This window comes from Petromyzon marinus, chromosome 50 (assembly GCF_048934315.1).
Source record: "Petromyzon marinus isolate PM22_M1 ecotype Great Lakes invasive population chromosome 50, UKy_Petmar_22M1.pri1.0, whole genome shotgun sequence".
Taxonomy (NCBI): Eukaryota; Metazoa; Chordata; class Hyperoartia; order Petromyzontiformes; family Petromyzontidae; genus Petromyzon; species Petromyzon marinus.
Genome location: NC_133716.1, coordinates 1,308,171 through 1,326,421, shown reverse-complemented (window position 1 = coordinate 1,326,421; position 18,251 = coordinate 1,308,171). Strand labels below are relative to the sequence as shown.

General features: G+C 47.5%; 1 protein-coding gene across 2 annotated transcripts; it reads right to left on the bottom strand.

Annotated features, from left to right (window-relative positions):
• Positions 1 to 440: 440 nt before the first annotated feature.
• On the bottom strand, positions 441 to 18,174 carry LOC116953256 (uncharacterized). Of its 2 annotated transcripts, none has more exons than XM_032973302.1 (9): positions 18,018 to 18,174; positions 11,201 to 11,680; positions 10,687 to 10,741; positions 9,917 to 9,950; positions 8,931 to 9,081; positions 8,708 to 8,822; positions 7,570 to 7,703; positions 4,755 to 4,850; positions 441 to 3,337 (listed from the first exon to the last, which is right to left on the bottom strand). In XM_032973302.1, the coding sequence occupies exons 2-9, from the start codon at positions 11,453 to 11,455 to the stop codon at positions 1,253 to 1,255; spliced, it is 2,925 nt and encodes a 974-aa protein (XP_032829193.1). In that variant the 5' UTR covers positions 11,456 to 11,680; positions 18,018 to 18,174; the 3' UTR covers positions 441 to 1,252. The 2 variants fall into 2 exon arrangements, with proteins under 2 accessions (XP_032829193.1, XP_032829194.1); XM_032973303.1 differs by having other exon boundaries at positions 8,931 to 9,078.
• Positions 18,175 to 18,251: the final 77 nt, after the last annotated feature.

The window sequence follows — 18,251 nt, the reverse complement described above, 5'->3', positions numbered from 1 at the left end:
GATGACCTCAGGAGCCACCGATGTTGACCTCAGTTTGGGGTGAGGCTGAGGATGGGGGGGACGTCATGAGACGCATTGGGGGCAAATGCGCGCTATGACGTCATGATCCCTACGGTGGCGGGGATTACGTCACGCGACACTCCGGTGGAGCGATGACGATATCGAGAAACGCTGGGGCGTCGAGGACACGTGCATGATGTAATGCGAAGCCAGTGATGTGGAAGGATGACGTCACGCAAGTGTGGTGATGATGGGTTGGTGAGATGTCGATGGTGAGGGGAATGACGTCACGCGACGCTGATGGATCAGTGATTTAAAAGTTTTCATTAAGATACCAAAATATTAAAATGTCGCAAACATAAATACCAAATTATAAAATGTACACAGTCGCCATGTTTCCACGTGGGTTCCTGATAGTTGTACAATAATAAGTCACCATATACTGTATTAAGAATGATTTATTCAGAGCACATCCATAAACACCAACATATATTATCCGTAACCACATCTGCTGTTTATACCTTTAGTAATTAAACAGCAAGTACAACATAAGTCAGCTTTGTGGTAATGACCGAAATTCTAGAGCCATTCACCCCAAGCAAATGTGCAGCCAAACAGACTTCTAGGAAGTAGGCCACGGCCTCCTATTGGTGCAGAAAGGCCTCCATGATGATTGGCCGGGAGGCAAGGTTTGAAGGGATTGGAGGAGAGGTTCAAACTGAAAAAGGCGGGAAGCGGAGGTTGGGAGTTGGTTTGAGAGTTGAGGCGACGGTTGAGAACCGTTACAGGAGGACGGGGATTGGCTGCGGGAAAAAAACAGTGAGAGACGTTTTGAGAGAAGGGGCTCAAGAGGGATACAAGAGGAGAGCACGAGGAGCGAGGAAGTTGGGGAGAGAGGACGAACTTCAACCAACAAGCAAGAAGCCGGGCATAATGTCGGCGCTGTGTCGAATAAAGGGCTCCGAGTTCAACGTGTGTCGGTGTCGTTACATTTGTAACAATGCACCACTCAAGACAATGCATGTACAGGAGTTCTCTTTTCTGGTATAGAAATATTATTTCAATGATACATCTCGCTTTCTCTTGTAACACACGGGTGGCTACTCTAGTTGGTTGTCCTGTGGTACAAAACAACTCTATCCCGGACCCGCCTGACTAGACATCTGGGGGAAAAGAGATTCAAAGCTCATCCGATTCCTCCAGTCTAAATATATGTTCTGATTCAAATTAGGGCTCTGCAATTGGATCCTCTTTAAGAGGGATGAGTGCTCCTCCTGCCCTTCTTCCCACGCCCCTGTGCTGCCCTGCCCCTCTTCCCCCTGACGGACTTCACCAGGGTCCCCTCCGCCTTCCCCACGTCCTGGCTGAGCTCAGCCGTGCAGCTTTCTCCTTTGGCAGACTCAACCGCTCTCTCACCTCCTCTGGAGCCATCGCTTTCTTTCCCCGACTCCACCAATTCTCCAGAGTCTCCAGTAGACGCGTCAATTCCTTTTACCGCCTCCACAAATTCTCCAGAGTCTCCAGTAGACGCGTCACTTCCTTTAACCGCCTCCACCGATTCTCTTGTCCTGCTGGGTTTTCCAATTGTCTCTCTGGCCTCCCCAATCGTGTCTGTTCCCTCAATGAACTTGGAAGAATCTTCATCTTCATTACATGTTTTGCCAGCTTCTCCAGTGTCCATTTCTTCAACCAAATCTGCAGGTTCTTCATATTTAGGATTTGTTTCCACAGCCTTGCTCAGATTTACACTTTTGCTCATCTCTTCAAGTGGACAACCCATCTCTTTGACATCATTTTTCAGAGCTTCACTCGCACCCTCAGTAGTGATGCTAGTTTCAACTGCCTTGCCACACTCGACGACAGGCGCACCACCCTTCTCACCAGATACGCCGGCCACCTTCTCAGTGTCAGGATCCACTTTGCCAGTTTCTTCAAGGGGCGCAGGTGAGTTTTCTATCGCATCGTTGGTCATCGTACCGACCTTACCAGTTGACTGAGCAAGGTTTCCCAAAGTATTGCCCGTAACCTCCGCTGCCTCATTGGCGACTTTAACCCCATCGGCAGATTGATCCAAACGTGGCCCTTCTGCTCCGCTTATCTTCGCTACATTTCCACTTTGTTCTCCAGCCAAACCAATCCTTTTAACAGCCCTTCCCGATTTATTATTAGCCTTGCCTCTTGTTGCAACAGCCTTGCCTGCTCCAGCAGCCGTGTCTGCTGCTACAGTTACACCTGTAGCTTTACCCATTGCAACAATTACATCTCCTGTTGCAACAGCCTTAGGTGGTGCAACAACAGCCTTAGGTGGTGCAACAACAGCCTTAGGCGGTGCAACAACAGCCTGAGGCGGTGCAACAACAGCCTGAGGCGGTGCAACAACAGCCTTAGGTGGTGGAACAGCAGCCTTAGGTGGTGCAACAGCAGCCTTAGGTGGTGCAACAACAGCCTTAGGTGGTGCAACCACAGCCTTAGGTGGTGCAACAGCCTGAGGTGGTGCAACAACAGCCTTAGGTGGTGCAACAGGCTGAGGTGGTGCAACAGCCTTAGGTGGTGCAACAGCCTGAGGTGGTGCAACAGACTGAGGTGGTGCAACAGCCTTAGGTGGTGCAACAACAGCCTTAGGTGGTGCAACAACAGCCTGAATTGCTCCAACAGCCTTAGGTGGTGCAACAACAGCCTTAGGTGGTGCAACAGCCTGAATTGCTCCAACAGCCTTAGGTGGTGCAACAGCCTTAGGTGGTGCAACAGCCTGAATTGCTCCAACAGCCTTAACTCGGGCAACAGCCTTTCCTGTTCCAACAGCCTTTCCTGTTGCAACAGCCTTAGGTGGTGCAACAGCCTTACCGGTTGCAACAACCTTTCCTGTTGCAGCAGCCTTGACTGGTGCAACAACCTTTCCCTGCGCAACAGCCTTAACTTGTGCAACAGCCTTAACTTGTGCAACAGCCTTAACTTGTGCAACAGCCTTAACTTGTGCAACAGCCTTAACTTGTGCAACAGCCTTAACTTGTGCAACAGCCTTACGTGTGCCCATGGCTGTCTTGGCAGCGACATTAACCGCTTTCTTGGTTTCCACTGCCACCCCGCTGCCCTCTTCAGCAGCCCTGCCCACTTCGGCAATCGCCTTCTTGACCTTCTGAGCCACCACCTTCGTGTTGCCGGCCGGCTTGCTTGCCAGTCCAGCCGGTTTGGGGTTCTCCGGCGTTCTCTCTGCTGCCTGCACGGCGCCTGACTGGGCCTTGCTTGACTCGACACTCGCTCCGACGCTCTCTTTAAATTTCCGCAAGAGTTCCTCCTCTTCCTTCTTCATCTGTTCCATCTCTTTCTCATAGAGGGCCTTTAAACAAGATAATGCATCGGCAGAAAGGTCAATGTTGGTTCCCGAATAACAGTTCTGTACACTCTGCAATCAATTGAGCGGTTTCGCATCAATAATGGAAATGAGATAGGAAGCTTGGCATTCGTGCTGTTCATGTAGCGCAATGGTGCCATGTTTCAGATACAGTCTGCAGTAGTTTCACAGTAGCGGGCAATGTTGCTGTGTGGCATCCCAATTGAGTAATTCGCAGGTATTTTTTTCGAATTTGGTCAATTTGGACCATGATGCTGGCACACAATAACCTGCTCTATTCGAATGTCACGGGATCTTTAAGGTCTACTGTGAAGCAAACGGATATTTTATGGTTATTAAACACCGGCAGTAATAACCAGGGCGGCCTGCTGGATTCGAACTGCAAACATCTGCAAAAAGCTGCAAAGGCACTGCCACTGAGCCACATCACCACCCCACAGGACTAGTTTTTAGAATTCCAAGCCCTGTTATTACAACTTTATTGTGAAATTAGTTACCAAGTTATTTCAAGGTGACATTTGGTGGATCATGCAGATTTGAGAAAATCCAAAATTCTCTGGGCTGTGACATAGTCAGGGGAATGCGGACTGGCAAATGAATCGGAAGTCTCTGAATCAAAAGTTTATTTCCCCGAGTAAAGCCCATTGAGTTTTACTCGACTCGGCCGGGGCATAACATCAAATGATCTCACGGACACTTCTGTGTGGACTTTTGAGTGTTCTTCCCCTTGTAATGCAAGGGGTCTTCCCCGGGTGCTGCCGCTAACTTCTACATGCAAAGCAATGCTTTAAAAAGAAATTAACCAAAACACCTCTGTACAGAACCTTAATTTAAAAATAAATAGTACTGAGATTTACCGAGGATTCCTGGTATTAACGTGTGCAATTCGTATTGATCATGAGCCAGTTACCGTGACCAACATAACACAATAGTCTAAACGCTTTCACAAAGTAAAAAAAAGTGTTGATTGGCACAAGTGCAGGGTTTTAAGAAGGCCTATCGTGCCATACCAATATTTATTCATAAGTACTTTACATAAATAACAATTGTTCATAACAGTAGAGCACAACAACAGTGCTAGCTAACAATGTTATAAATGATAATAGCAATACTTAAAGCTTTCGTGACTGCAGGAATTAATATTCTTTGGGTATTTCAGTAAAGTCACGTTGCAATGGAAACGTCGCTATATTTCAATTTTTTATTTTTTTATTATTTTTTATTAACTTTCTTTTTAATGTATTTTTATTATTTTATTGTTTATATTTTTTCTATCTACGTGACTTTACCGAAAGACCCAAAGAAGATCATAGCAATAATTGGGTAGCATGTGGACAACATGGTCAACCATTTTCAATGGAATGATGATCATAATAATGATAGTAAGAGTAAAATGGATAACCTCTTTGTACTTCTCAAACAATTGGATATTCTTCGGCTGGGAGAGGATGCACTTGGCAGCGTGTATGGCAACTTCTTTTCTTTCTTCCAAGTAATTCTAAAACACATGCAAAACAGCGTTTCAGCTCAACACTACTGCGATCGATTCATAACTAATTTTTGGCCGAGATGGCTGCAAGAGTAAAAAAGCCAGTGTCTTGTACATCCCCTCCTCCATCCGACAACCGAATAAATGAAGTTGTCACGTGAACAAGCGTGCCAATTTATTATTAAAAGCTTTTTTTTGCAGGTAAGGCCCACTGAACTATCTGTTTTTTTTTCAGAAGCGAACTGGCCATAAAAAAGTTCAACAAAGTGGCTCATCACGTGGAAATGCATTGCTGCCAGATATGTTGCAGTGACCCACGCATTTTACAATTTGGTTTGGCCAAAGATTGTAGATTTTCACAATTCTGGAATGATGCTGGTTGTAACTACCAGTGAAACATCCGTACCTAGTTAAACATTGTGGTTCGCTCTCCAACAACATTACCGCTGGTGCTGTAGCAGTAATAAATTGGCATGTTTGTTTGCATAACAACTTTATTTATTTGGCTGTACCAAGTGGAGAAGGGTGCACAACACACATTACCATTTTTACTCACGTGGTGATGTGACCCAAAAATCTATTATCAATCATGTTGATCACGACAGTGCATGTGTAAAATTCACTGCTGCAATTGTTTTCAGTCATAAAACTGCACACGTGCAAATGGCACATTTTTTCAGCTTTAAGGGTAAATTGAAATGGGTACAGGTGGCCGTGTATACCTGTAACCCAGCACTTTATAGGGGAGGGTTGGGTGAATCACACAGATTCGCGAAACTCACTCGCTACCGAGGCCACCATCTCCCGGCTTGCCAGGGTAGGATGGCAGCACAGTCGTCTTCCATGCGTTTGTCCCACTCATGCGGGGTGTTCCGCTGTCCTTGCCAACCTTCTCCACACTGCCCTGTCCTGCGCCATCTCTCTTTCCGCTCCTCGGGCCACCATGTCCAATCGCACCACAGCGCCCCCACCTCTTTTTCTTTCTTCCTCTTGATCTCTTTCCTTCCACTTGCATCACTTGCACCTTCTGACCCACATAATTGTCCTGGCTGTCTCTCCACACGACCAAACCGCGCCAGCCTTTCTCCGTCACCTTCTCTGTAATTTCTACCAACTTGAGCCTTCCTCTCACTTCTTCATTTCTCACCCCGTCCTTGCTTGTTAAACCCAACATCCACCGCAACATCCTCATCTCTGTCACTGCCATAACTTGGTCCTCCCTCTTTCTTGTGCCCCAGCACTCGGCCACATACAACAGCATCGGCTTCACCACCGTCTTGTACATTTTCACCTTCTAACAGGATGGCAGTACGGTAAGTGGGATAATTCTCATCCGTACAGGGATTGAGTGTTACACCCCACTCACACATGCAGGGTTTCTGCGGGTACTCTGGTTTCCTTCCACAAATATAATCCCTCACTAATTGAGCTGGCCAAACATACAGATATATTTACCACAGAGCTTGGACCCATTGTTGACACTGGTTGTCTGCTTTTCTGTCCATCTGTCAGGCAACTCATGTTACTCGCCTCCCTTCTTTCTCGAGGTGCCGCATAGATCACGCGGCTCTCTTTCACTCCCAGTGTTAGTGACGAGGAACGCATCACCCTCCCCTCGTCGCCCCATATTTTTTTTTTACAATTTCTGCCTGTAATCCAGCACGGTGGAGGCGAGGGTTTGTGAATCGCACAAATGTTCCGGAGCTCACTTTCCGTGGGTGTCAAAGAGGTGACATAAACCCTGGCTTGCCAGTAGAAGGCAGTACAGTTGTCCCTCACTGTAACGCGGTTCACCTTTCGCGGCCTCGCTGTTTCGCGGATTTTTTTTGTGTAATTTTGCATGCTTTTTTTCCCTGCGTACAGTATGAACGAGCATTGTGTTCGGCGTCCTGATTGGCTAAGGGAGAACCGCACATGTGTTCTGCGTCCTGATTAGCTAAGGGAGTAGAGAATGCGTTCGGCTAGCCAGATTTACAAAAATGTTTGGGCTTGAAAACAGGTTTTGGTCTTTGATTTCATTTACTAATATTGTACTTATTTTTTTAAATCTGCGAAAGTTTTAACTTTGAGAGTGTTTAAATAAGAGAGAAATGTGAGAAAATGTTAATGCCTGTCTGAGAAAAGTGTATAAAAGTGTGTGGTTAGGGGTTTTACGGCCTTAAAACATGTATAATAATTGTAAAAAATAAAGCCGATCACTTCGCGGATTTCGTCTATTGCGGGTTATTTTTAGAACGTATCCCCCGCGATAAACGAGGGACCACTGCACAGCAAAGTGCGGACTCAAGTCGTCTGTCCCTTTCTTTATGAATCAGAATATGTATTTATGGGATGGTGTTGCCCACCTCGCACGACTGGGTTTACTCTGGTTGCTCCGGTATCCTCCCACTTGCATCTACACTAATTGGTTGAAAACATCTTAATATATAGAGGATCACAGATCGTGGACAATTGTTGGCAACACCTACTCACCGCCTGGCTGCTGCCTGCCAGCCCGTCTGTGGTTCTTCAGCAATTGTGAGATGCAATTTGCACGAATTACACTATGTGAAACTAAACATTATTATAACACCACCTGCCTACCAGTAACATATGCATTGCAAAGAGTGGCTGAGTTCACAACGCTTACTTTCAAATTTTTTAAAATATATATTTGTCTTATGATCCGGTAGAATACGGTAAGTGCTACTGTATTAAAACTATCTTAAGAAAGACAATTTAGCCTCACCTGTTTCTGGAGTACGTGTGTATTCGAAGCCATGTGCTCATTCAGGATTTTAGAATCGTTAATCAAATAGGTGTTGCAGGCGTGACACCGAATCATGTCTTTAACCTCCATATCGTCATCCAATTTTAGCCGTGCTGTGAAAACAGAGCAAAAGACACATTTCTTTAAAAAATACACCCTCTTACGCATGACCAAGTGGGAGCGAATTGAGATTTGTTCATATAAAGGTTGATCCGGGACGCGGTGAATCGTCGCGTTCGGACACCGCACGGCAGATGGTGCCGTCTCCTGCGCGAGTGGAAGCCCCCAGGCGGTTCCACCTGCGGCCGCGGAGGGGACCGGACGACGGCCAACCGCCGCCCGTCCACCGAGGACCATCGGACGACGGCACCAAAGCAATCCGCCAGCTCACGGTCGGCGCCGTCGAGTGGCTCAAGAACCTGGACCTCATTTATAACATTCGTGGCGGTTACACAAATCAGTTGCTTATCTCTACAACGCGCTGTACTAAACAAGCGGACTGAAATGCAATAAGGGAAGCCTATAAACACTCCGCTCCGCTCCACACTACACAACATGGCACAAAACACCCCCTACATTCCTTACCACATCACACTCAACTCCATATACCGCTACACTACACTTCAAACTACACTACACAACACTCCATACACCACAAGACCAGCGCTGTTCCTGGATTGGGACAGGATGGCATGGTAGGGTCAGTCACAATAACAACAAAAATGATGATGACGACAATTCCTACAGCGCCGTAAGACGGCAAGCCATTACAACGGCGCTGAACAAGCAACAACAACAACAAAAAAATAAACGCGCGGTCATTAATCCACCATAATGCGAATGAGAGGAAGTGTCACTGGTGAATACTGACAAGGTGAGTGCAGGTTCGGGCGAGTCTTTAAATGAAGGCAGCCAAACTCGGCGGCAAGGATGTGCGCCGGCACGGCAGGGTGACAAACTCTGCTCCGTGAACGTGGGGGTCCGCAGCTAAGTGGCGTGAAGGGAACGTGGGAGAGAGCATCTCTCTCGTGTCGGCAGCGCAAGACTGCACAAACGCGAAAGCAGCCGCGCAGGCGGACACGCGCGCAAGGGTGCGCGAGTCTGGTGGCGTAATAACCTTTATCAGGGTCGCAGGGAATATTCACGATCGGTTCCACTGTACTTCCCCAGGCGCCCTCCTCCCTCAATCGCATCCTCTGCTTACGTTTCTCATTTCGAGCTTTCATCAATTCCTGCGAAAAAAGAGAAATGGTCACAAGACGACACACGCACCACCAACCCCCGTATTACGCGCTTAACCCCTCCCCCACAATCCAATGCGACGCGGCAATGCGATGTACCCTGAGGAGACGGAGGGCCATGGGGCTCTCGCCAAAGGACTCATCGACGATCCTCATCGACTCGGAGTGTGGCTTGCTCTTCAAGTGCATCTCCAGCTCCTCCTCTTCGGTCGTGCGAAATCGGCACATCGGGCACGACAAGAGATCCCTGCTGGTTTGGGACACCGCCAAAGTCACGTCACATGACACCAACAAGGCACCCGGCCAGGTGACTTAGCGGTAGAACAAGCGGCTTGCAGTCCAATCAGTGGGTTGCCATTTCAAAACCTGGTTTGGGGCGGGGCGGTGGGGGGGAATGACTCGACCCATTATCCCTCCAGGATCACTAAAATAAGGACCGCTTTTTTGGGGATGTCAATCGCGGTTGTCCTGAGGATAAACTCACCCCAGTCACGGGAATCACTGTGACAAAAATGCGACAGACTTGGAACGTGATGCTGGCGCAACACGGTCTCTTTTTTTTGTTTTCAATAACCTTATCATACATTTAACGTCCACTGTGAAGTAGACACCGCATAGTCACGGTTAATACACTCGCGGTATTAACCAGGGTGGACGCAAGGCCCCAACCGCAAAGCTCTACAGCAAGCGACAAATTCCACCAAAACACACCAATGACGGGTGTCTACTGCATCGTTGCACGATCCATCAACTGAGCCCCCAAGTCACTGCATTAAACACGAGGCCTACACACAGGTGAGACCGATTACAGGTGACGCCATTTGAAAGTGAGACCTCAACAGGCGAGACTCATTACGTTGAGGCTCTCGCAGGTGAGGGTCATGCAGGTGTGACTTCTCAACAGGTGAGGCTTAGACAGGTGAAGCATCCACGAGTGTGCCTCGCTAGTGAACACGTCACCAGGCATCCTTCGCAAAGAAAGACAATGCATCTCACCGGGGCTCAAATCTTGATAAAGGGAAATCTGTCCACGTGTCTGCATGGGCACAACGCTATAAAAAAAAAATGTAAAATAAAAGACTCACCTAACTTCTGCCCAGTGTCGCTTTTTTTCGCTCCCTGTAATCCAGAACACGAAAGTCGGACACTGAATTATCAACATCCGTTGCCTCCAGCAGATAGGTAAAACATTTATACACTCAATTGGCAGTATACATAGTAATCATTGCCCCCTACAGGCAGACCAATGCCCCAGGTCACTCTAGCAAATTATGCTTATTCTGGTCTCTTGGGTTATCACCTGGTGAAATCAAACCAAGACTGCAAACAACTCAGCAGGGGTTGAAGGAAGCCACAATCCAAATAGCAAACAGGGCAGCTGCGCGATTATTTTCCCACTCCGATATGAAATCAATGTTAAATTCCAGGACTATACATCCAGTACTCATAAAGATTGCGAAAACATCGTATAAACGTGGTTCACTAAACGTAAGCGTGCCACGAGCCTCCTATCACTGCAACTTTACGATGCAATAATGCTTGTCGTGCACAATGTCAGTTATACACCAACATTAATTTTATGAACTAAAATTACGATATAATAAAAGAGCTACGTCGTCAATTACTCTTAAAAACATTCAGCAAAGTACTCATTTAATGGGTAATTCATAATTGCAGAGCGCGTGAGTGAAATACCAATGTGTGTTGAACACCCTGACACAGCTTTTTGACCAAAAAAATCCAGCAAGAATCATATCAGTTGCAAAAGCTTGCATGTTAAATGTACTGGCTAATAGCAACTTATTTAGAACTTGAATTTAGATATTATTATTACTTCAGGTAAAATGTCACATACCTGGGGGATAAACGTCTAACTCCAGTTCATCCGGCCAAAGGTTCACAAAGAAATCCTGCAAGAAAACAAGATGTGGCTCGAAAGACAACCTCGCCGAACGTTCACACACTGTGTTTAAATAACAATTACGTCGCAAATGTATGCACTCAAATCCCTATCGGCCGTCAACTAACCCCAACATCTTTTCGCTGCCGATAAAAGGACTTTTTTTTTTCCAGTGTGTTTGGGGGCTCTTCCACTATTGGCTGAAGGCCCCAAGGAATTAGGCCAATTCGACGACTCGAGACAGAAAATTGACACGTTCGTTGCGGGCGACGTCCAGTCAGTACGCCGCAAGGACACTGCGCCACCGAGTCATCTGCGCGTGTCTCGGCTCGGCAAATGCGTGCGACGTCAGCGGCACAGCCCGGCTTGTGCTGTGGAAAAACCACCTGGCGCCTCAAGCTGTGCCAAAGCGGCCCGGCACGGCCACGGCGCCGCTCGGTCGTACAGCACGAAAAGTGGCACCAGGTACCTGATTAGCATTGGCGTCATCCTTCAGTTTTTTCGACGGCGTCGCCGCCGGGACCTCCGCTTCAGTATTTGCGCGCTTTCTCTCCCGGCTCAAGGAATCGGTCAGTAAGCCCGTGGTACCGGGCGTGTCCCATTGCGCTTCGTAATCCCACATGGCCATCTCCAGGTCAAGGGCGTTGGCTGCGGATGAGCCCAGGACTTGAGAAGCGGAGCTCTTTTGATCGCCGCTGTCCTTCTGCTCAGCGGAATGCTCCATGCTAGTCGACCGATCTACGATTAGGTGACTTTGAAGGTCGCATACACGCAACCCCTCAAAGCACGGTCAACGAGATGAGATTAAGTGTCGGTCCACCCTCTCGCCGTTTGTTGAAGGCGCTGCGTTCAGCAAACTGGACGCTGACGCGCGGTGAGGTTTGGTGCATTGCCGAAGCAGCCCGCCACACGCCCGTCCACTTGTCGAGCTCGCAGCGGTCTCAAGAAGCTGTGAACAGAAAGCAAACGTCAAGCTCACACAGGCCACTGCAACACGGTTTCATAGAAAAATAAAGAAAACTAACGATTATCTTTATAAATTACCAGACCTATACACAAACAGAAAACAATTATTCCTTAACGTTATTACGATTCAAAGAATATTTTTTCAATGAAGCCACCTTATTATCTGGTCAAATTTGTGTTGCTAGTACCCTCCGTCAACCGACACAGCCAAACAAATTCAACCGTCATGTGTACAAGCGTTCAACACGCCATTTATTATCTTTTGTTGCAGATCACCGATAAGCTGAAGCGCAATTCTCAACCAAATTTAGAAATGAGATACGATTGACTCTGGATTTTTATTCTAATTTATGATGCATGAGATAGTCTCAAGCGAAATGCCGTTAATCTAATTGCTGATTTTAAATGAGAATTGCTCAAAGATGAGTTAGAAAATTTACAATTGGTGCGTGGGTAAACGCTTGTACACCACGTGACAATCTAATTTGTTTGACTATGTCTTAAAGACACAAATTTGGCCAGAAAATTACGTGACCTAACCCAGACATCTTTTATAAAGAAACATTTATTCCACTGTCATTTCGGAATGATACATTTCTGCATGTATTATCTTTTTTTGTTTAACACGTAGGCTTTACAACTTTGCACCTTCAATTTCTTTCACTGCAGTCATATGAAGGGAGCTAGGGTGCCCTATAAACACAGCAGCCTGAGTTTGACGCATTACCACAGCTCACCACCTCATTGGTGAGTTATCATCTCTGAACCAGTCCTAAGAACCCCCACCAGCATCAAACCGCACTGACCAGTGTGGAAAAGTTACGTAAAAAAAGAGACAACACTTAATTGAGAAGTATCTGTGTCTTGACAAAAGGGCTTCAAAAAACATACACACACACAAAAATCGACATTGTTTCGTCTTACATGTATGTGTTGCAAAGGGGGCAGATGAACATTCAGTGATGACTCAACCAAAAAAATCGAATCGTCTGTCCTTCACGTCAGATATCCGACCTTTTCACAAAATAAACTCCCCTGGCCAATTAACCGCCTTACACCCAATGCAATATTTATGCATGGCTGTTCACTCTTAGACTTGTGCAACTAACCATCAACCGCATCTGAACCATCAGTAGGCCATAGATGGAACATTTCAGAAAAAACTACAGGAGTGCCATTGTGGCCATGCAACCCTAAAGCCAACCCAGAGAAACATAAAGACCCCCAGAGATACAGTACAGTGACCCACATATACAGTAAGGGAAACAAGTATTTGATCCCCTGCTGATTTTGTACGTTTGCCCACAGACAAAGAAATGATCAGTCTACAATTTTAATGGTAGGTTTATTTGAACAGTGAGAGACAGAATAACAACAACAAAAAAATCAGCTTATTACCTGTATAAAAGACACCTGTCCACAGAAGCAATCAATCAATCACAACAAAAATATCCAGAAAAACGCATGTCAAAAATGTTATAAATTGATTTGCATTTTAACGAGGGAAATAAGTATTTGACCCCTCTGCAAAACATGACTTAGTACTTGGTGGCAAAACCCTTGTTGGCAATCACAGAGGTGAGACGTTTCTTGTAGTTGGCCACCAGGTTTGCACACATCTCAGGAGGGATTTTGTCCCATTCCTCCTTGCAGATCTTCTCCAAGTCATTAAGGTTTCGAGGCTGACGTTTGGCAACTCGAACCTTCAGCTCCCTCCACAGATTTACTATGGGATTAAGGTCTGGAGACTGGTTAGGCCACTCCAGGACCTTAATGTGCTTCTTCAGCCATTCCTTTGTTGCCTTGGCCGTGTGTTTTGGGTCATTGTCATGCTGGAATACCCATCCACGACCCATTTTCAATGCCCTGGCTGAGGGAAGGAGGTTCTCACCCAAGATTTGATGGTACATGGCCCCGTCCATCGTCCCTTTGATGCGGTGAAGTTGTCCTGTCCCCTTAGCAGAAAAACACCCCCAAAGCATAATGTTTCCACCTCCATGTTTGACGGTGGGGATGGTGTTCTTGGGGTCATAGGCAGCATTCCTCCTCATCCAAACACGGCGAGTTGAGTTGATGCCAAAGAGCTCCATTTTGGTCTCATCTGACCACAACACTTTCACCCAGTTGTCCTCTGATTCATTCAGATGTTCATTGGCAAACTTCAGACAGGCATGTATATGTGCTTTCTTGAGCAGGGGGACCTTGCGGGCGCTGCAGGATTTCAGTCCTTCACGGCGTAGTGTGTTACCAATTGTTTTCTTGGTGACTATGGTCCCAGCTGCCTTGAGATCATTGACAAGATCCTCCCGTGCAGTTCTGGGCTGATTCCTCACCGTTCTCATGATCATTGCAACTCCACAAAGTGAGATCTTGCATGGAGCCCCAGGCTGAGGGAGATAGACAGTTCTTTTGTGTTTCTTGCATTTGCGAATAATCGCACCAACTGTTGACACCTTCTCACCAAGCTGCTTGGCAATGGTCTAGTAGCCCATTCCAGCCTTGTGTAGGTCTACAATCTTGTCCCTGACATCCTTGGAGAGCTCTTTGGTCTTGGCCATGGTGGAGAGTTTGGAATCTGATTGATTGATTGCTTCTGTGGACAGGTGTCTTTTATACAGGTAACAAGCTGATTTTTTTTGTTATTCTGTCTCTCACTGTTCAAATAAACCTACCATTAAAATTATAGACTGATCATTTCTTTGTCAGTGGGCAAACGTACAAAATCAGCAGGGGATCAAATACCTTTTTCCCTCACTGTAGGGGCCATCCATTTAGTACGCACGCAAAAATCTGTCAAAACTTGACCCCTCCCTGTATTTTTCGATTTAAAGCTTCTGTCCTACCAGACAGTCTCGCCCCCTTCACCTGATGAAGGCCGCTTGTGTTGTGGCCGAAACGTCGTGAGAATATTATTGTGTTATTTTATTTTATCAATTTATTATTTTATTCTCATTCTACGTGACTTTACCGAAAGAACCAAAGAAGACCCTCCCTGTATGCCCGGGTATTTTTTACCCCCCCCCCCTCCACCGAATCCTATAGAACAGCCGATATTTAATCCACGCAGAAACGATCAAGGATTAATAATATTAACGTGTTTAAGCAAACAGATAGTCCACCAATCGAACTAATTTGAAGGCCAATGTAGATAAATAATTATAGAGGCTTCACCCCTCCCCCCCGCCATTTCCTATGCGAACGCATTTGGGTTAACTCCTCCCTCCATGCGTACGTACTCAATGGATGGCCCCATACTGTATAGACCTCAGAGATACAAAGACGTACATTAAAGACAAGCAGTACGAGTGCGACGGTGGCCATGCAATTCAAACTATGGACCATACGGTACACCCAGAGACAGAGAAACACAGAGACCCAAAGATCGAGATACATTAAAGACGACCCACAGTAGGGCAACGGTGGCCACGCAACCCACACTATGGGCCAGATAGTAAACCCGCAGGCAAGGAGGGTCGCCACACATTTGAAACCATTGTTGGGTTTGACAGCAGTACGACGATGATGACGATGGGTGGTGTTCACACTCGCTGTTTATTTTCAAGGGCCGCACTCAAGGCCACCAGGGGCCGCCAGTGGCCCGCAGGCCTTGCAACGAAAACACTGCTGGAAGAGCTGGCGTTTTCATGCAGGATATTCTTGTACATTCCAGTATGGCTATGCAGCTATTTTTTAAACGACTTGCTAAAGGTCGCTGTTCATTTTACAAATGTAGTGAGTCCAACTGAATCGCAGACGTTGTCTTGTGAGCAACACTATTTATTCAATAACTCAACATAACAAAACACAACCTACACTTGGGTGTTGAATGTTCTTCCAGCCACGCTACGGCAAAACTAGACACGGTTCGCTATCCCGGCCCGGAGCACAAGCTGGGTCCCGGATCCGGTGTGGGGGGGGGGAGCTTCTTTAACCCGACGTGGATCTTCATCACCCGCAACACGAAGAACCCCGAGCCCCTCACGGGGGCCCCCGTTATATCGGCCTGGGCTGGGGCTGGCTCCGCCCCTCGCCCTGCCCACCTTCTAGATCTCTCGAGCTCTTTCCCGAAGGCTCCCCGAGAGCTCTTTTATACCACGTGACCGACCCAGCGGCCCCCGTCCAATATCATCCGGTCACGTGTCGGCAGGTCACCCAGCGTATCATGCCCCAACATAACCCTGGCTGGCTGACACTCTCTCACCGGGAGCTCGCACCGAACACTGTACGTTTTCAGTTTCATTTATTAGGTACTAGCTTTACTACCCGGCTTCGCCCGGGACTTGGATTCACCACGCCCGGCCGCCTTTGTCTCCCCAGTGGCGATGTTCACACACCACACCAGTTACTCGTTTGAGGCTGAGTCGACCTAGGGGAGGCCCAGGACCAGTTCAAATAATCGTCACCGGTGGTGGCCGTGAGCAGGAATCGAACTCGGGTCGCCGGGTTCGTAGCGCGGCGCGCTAACCACTACACTACAATGCGTTACGCTTCCACATACGCGGGTCACGTGACAGATTTGACGTCACAGCTCACTTGCTGTGCAAACAAAAATATGCATTATTGAGCCCCCCCCCCTCCCAAAAAAACACAAATGTGTATTTTTATAATTTTTGCATGGTGTACAGTCTGGAAAGTACCCACATGGCAAATTTCAAGTTAGTTGCATGTCGGGAAGTACACTAAACATTTTGAACAGACACAATCACAACTTTGCCTTTTATATTTATGGAGATAACCCTGTAAACCATGCGGCTCTTGACCCGGGTGTAACCGCAACAAACAAAAACATGAACAGGAAACATCTTAAAGTGACTACACGCAAAAGAAAAAGTCTTCCAGAAAAAACAGCGCATTTCAACGCTGTGTGCAAAAATCCCAGTGGGATGCAAGTCAAACAATAACAACCATAAGACAATTTAGATTAAAGGTATCAGGCCAACTCTGTACTACAACAAACAAACATGGCCAGACCAAACCGTCCTCAAAATCACCAAAATAAAGCCACGAAAACAATGTAACAGTAATCATAGGAACTGTGATTCAAATCCAACAACAAACGATATACATAACGTGTACGACCAAACCCCGCAGCCATAGCTAGCTGCATGAGTCACTCCATAACAGCAGGAGCATCAGTAGCATAATCAAAATTTCTCAATACACCTTTAAAGATCAGCACACCACAATCAAAACTCGAGATCATACTTTGCAGCGGTCATCCGGAACGATACATTTGATTTCAGGCCATTCTGAACAGCAGTGGCAGCTAGGTGTGTCCAGCTCCTCTGGAGCAGTTTTTGGTGCCTCTGCGCTGACCAGCGCTCACCCAAGCCCCGCTAGGGCTGGTGGTTCTGAGTCCAGTAAGCGGGCTACACGTAATGCCCAACACATTGGTGCACCGGGGCTTCGTAAGCCCGGCACCACACAGTGACAATCACAGCCACTGCACAATCAACCCCTTGCCGAACCTCACGAATTGTTCATATGGCTATCAACGTGCGCGCAAGAGTACATGGTGGTCCTGATGTCTTGCGACCCCCCCCCCAAATAATTAAGGGTGTCTTGATGTGAACTCCTTCGCCTGGTGTGCAGAAGGTCGCACGTTCAATCCCGACCCTGACGCCTGCTCTATATTCGGAGTCTGCGGTGTCTCTCATCCCCCGTGGTCGCGTGGATTTGTCTCCGGTTTTACCCTCCACGTTGAGAATCAACGTCACGACGCGTTCGGAGTCTTTGGCTGCTACAATAAATGTTCACACCGGGGGTGATGATGATGATAAGCCCCCAAGTTCGTTGGGATATTAATTGTGGTGGCCAGGTCGATTCTAAAAACTAGCTAACATAGCTCAGTGGGGCCTTACCTGACAAAATGACAAAAAATAATGACATTTTATTGACCCTGAACATGTTTTTTTTTCCCTTTTCATATTCACGGCTGCTTTAAGTGAATCTTAACGTAAAATGTATTACGTCTTGGAGAATACAATTGGGGTCACGGGACTTGTGGAGCACCCTGCGAGCCGGATACCACCCCCAACCCGGCCCCCTCCCCGCCCCCCACAACCCGCCTGGCCCCCCCACAACCCGCCTGGCCCCCCCACAACCCCCCCCCCCCACAACCCCCCCTCCCACAACCCCCCCCACAACCCCCCCTCCCACAACCCCCCCCACAACCCCCCCTCCCACAACCCCCCCCCCCACGCCCCCATGGCACGCGAGGAGCGATCTTAGGCCCCCGTGGGGTTTCGGGTGTCGATTTTTAACAACACCCCGAGTGCTTGCAGTGACTGTTTAAAAAAATATATATCTTGAATACTCACACGGCGTCTTCGAGGGTTGGCTCGAAGAGAACGTAATTATCAAGATAACAACATCAACACGAAACTTCCCTCGGCGTAGAACTCCCGCATCAAACAATCGCCTCACGCCAGGCAAGACGGAGGCCTGGGACGTGCGTGATGACGTCATCACGCACGATCCGTCTAGCTCTTTCATTGAGCGTGACGTCATCACGCAAAGGTTGGCCAGGCGCCTTCATTGAGTGACGGTGATCA

Bases quoted from the DNA above. Each gene is read 5' to 3' on its own strand.
- LOC116953256 (XM_032973302.1), bottom strand. From the start codon at position 11,455: ATGGAGCATTCCGCTGAGCAGAAGGACAGCGGCGATCAAAAGAGCTCC. The intron at 9,082-9,916 runs GTGAGTCTTTTA...GTCCCAAACCAG, and splicing joins CGACACTGGGCAGAAGTTAG to CAGGGATCTCTTGTCGTGCC. The intron at 4,851-7,569 runs GTGAGGCTAAAT...CATGTGTTTTAG, and splicing joins CACACGTACTCCAGAAACAG to AATTACTTGGAAGAAAGAAA.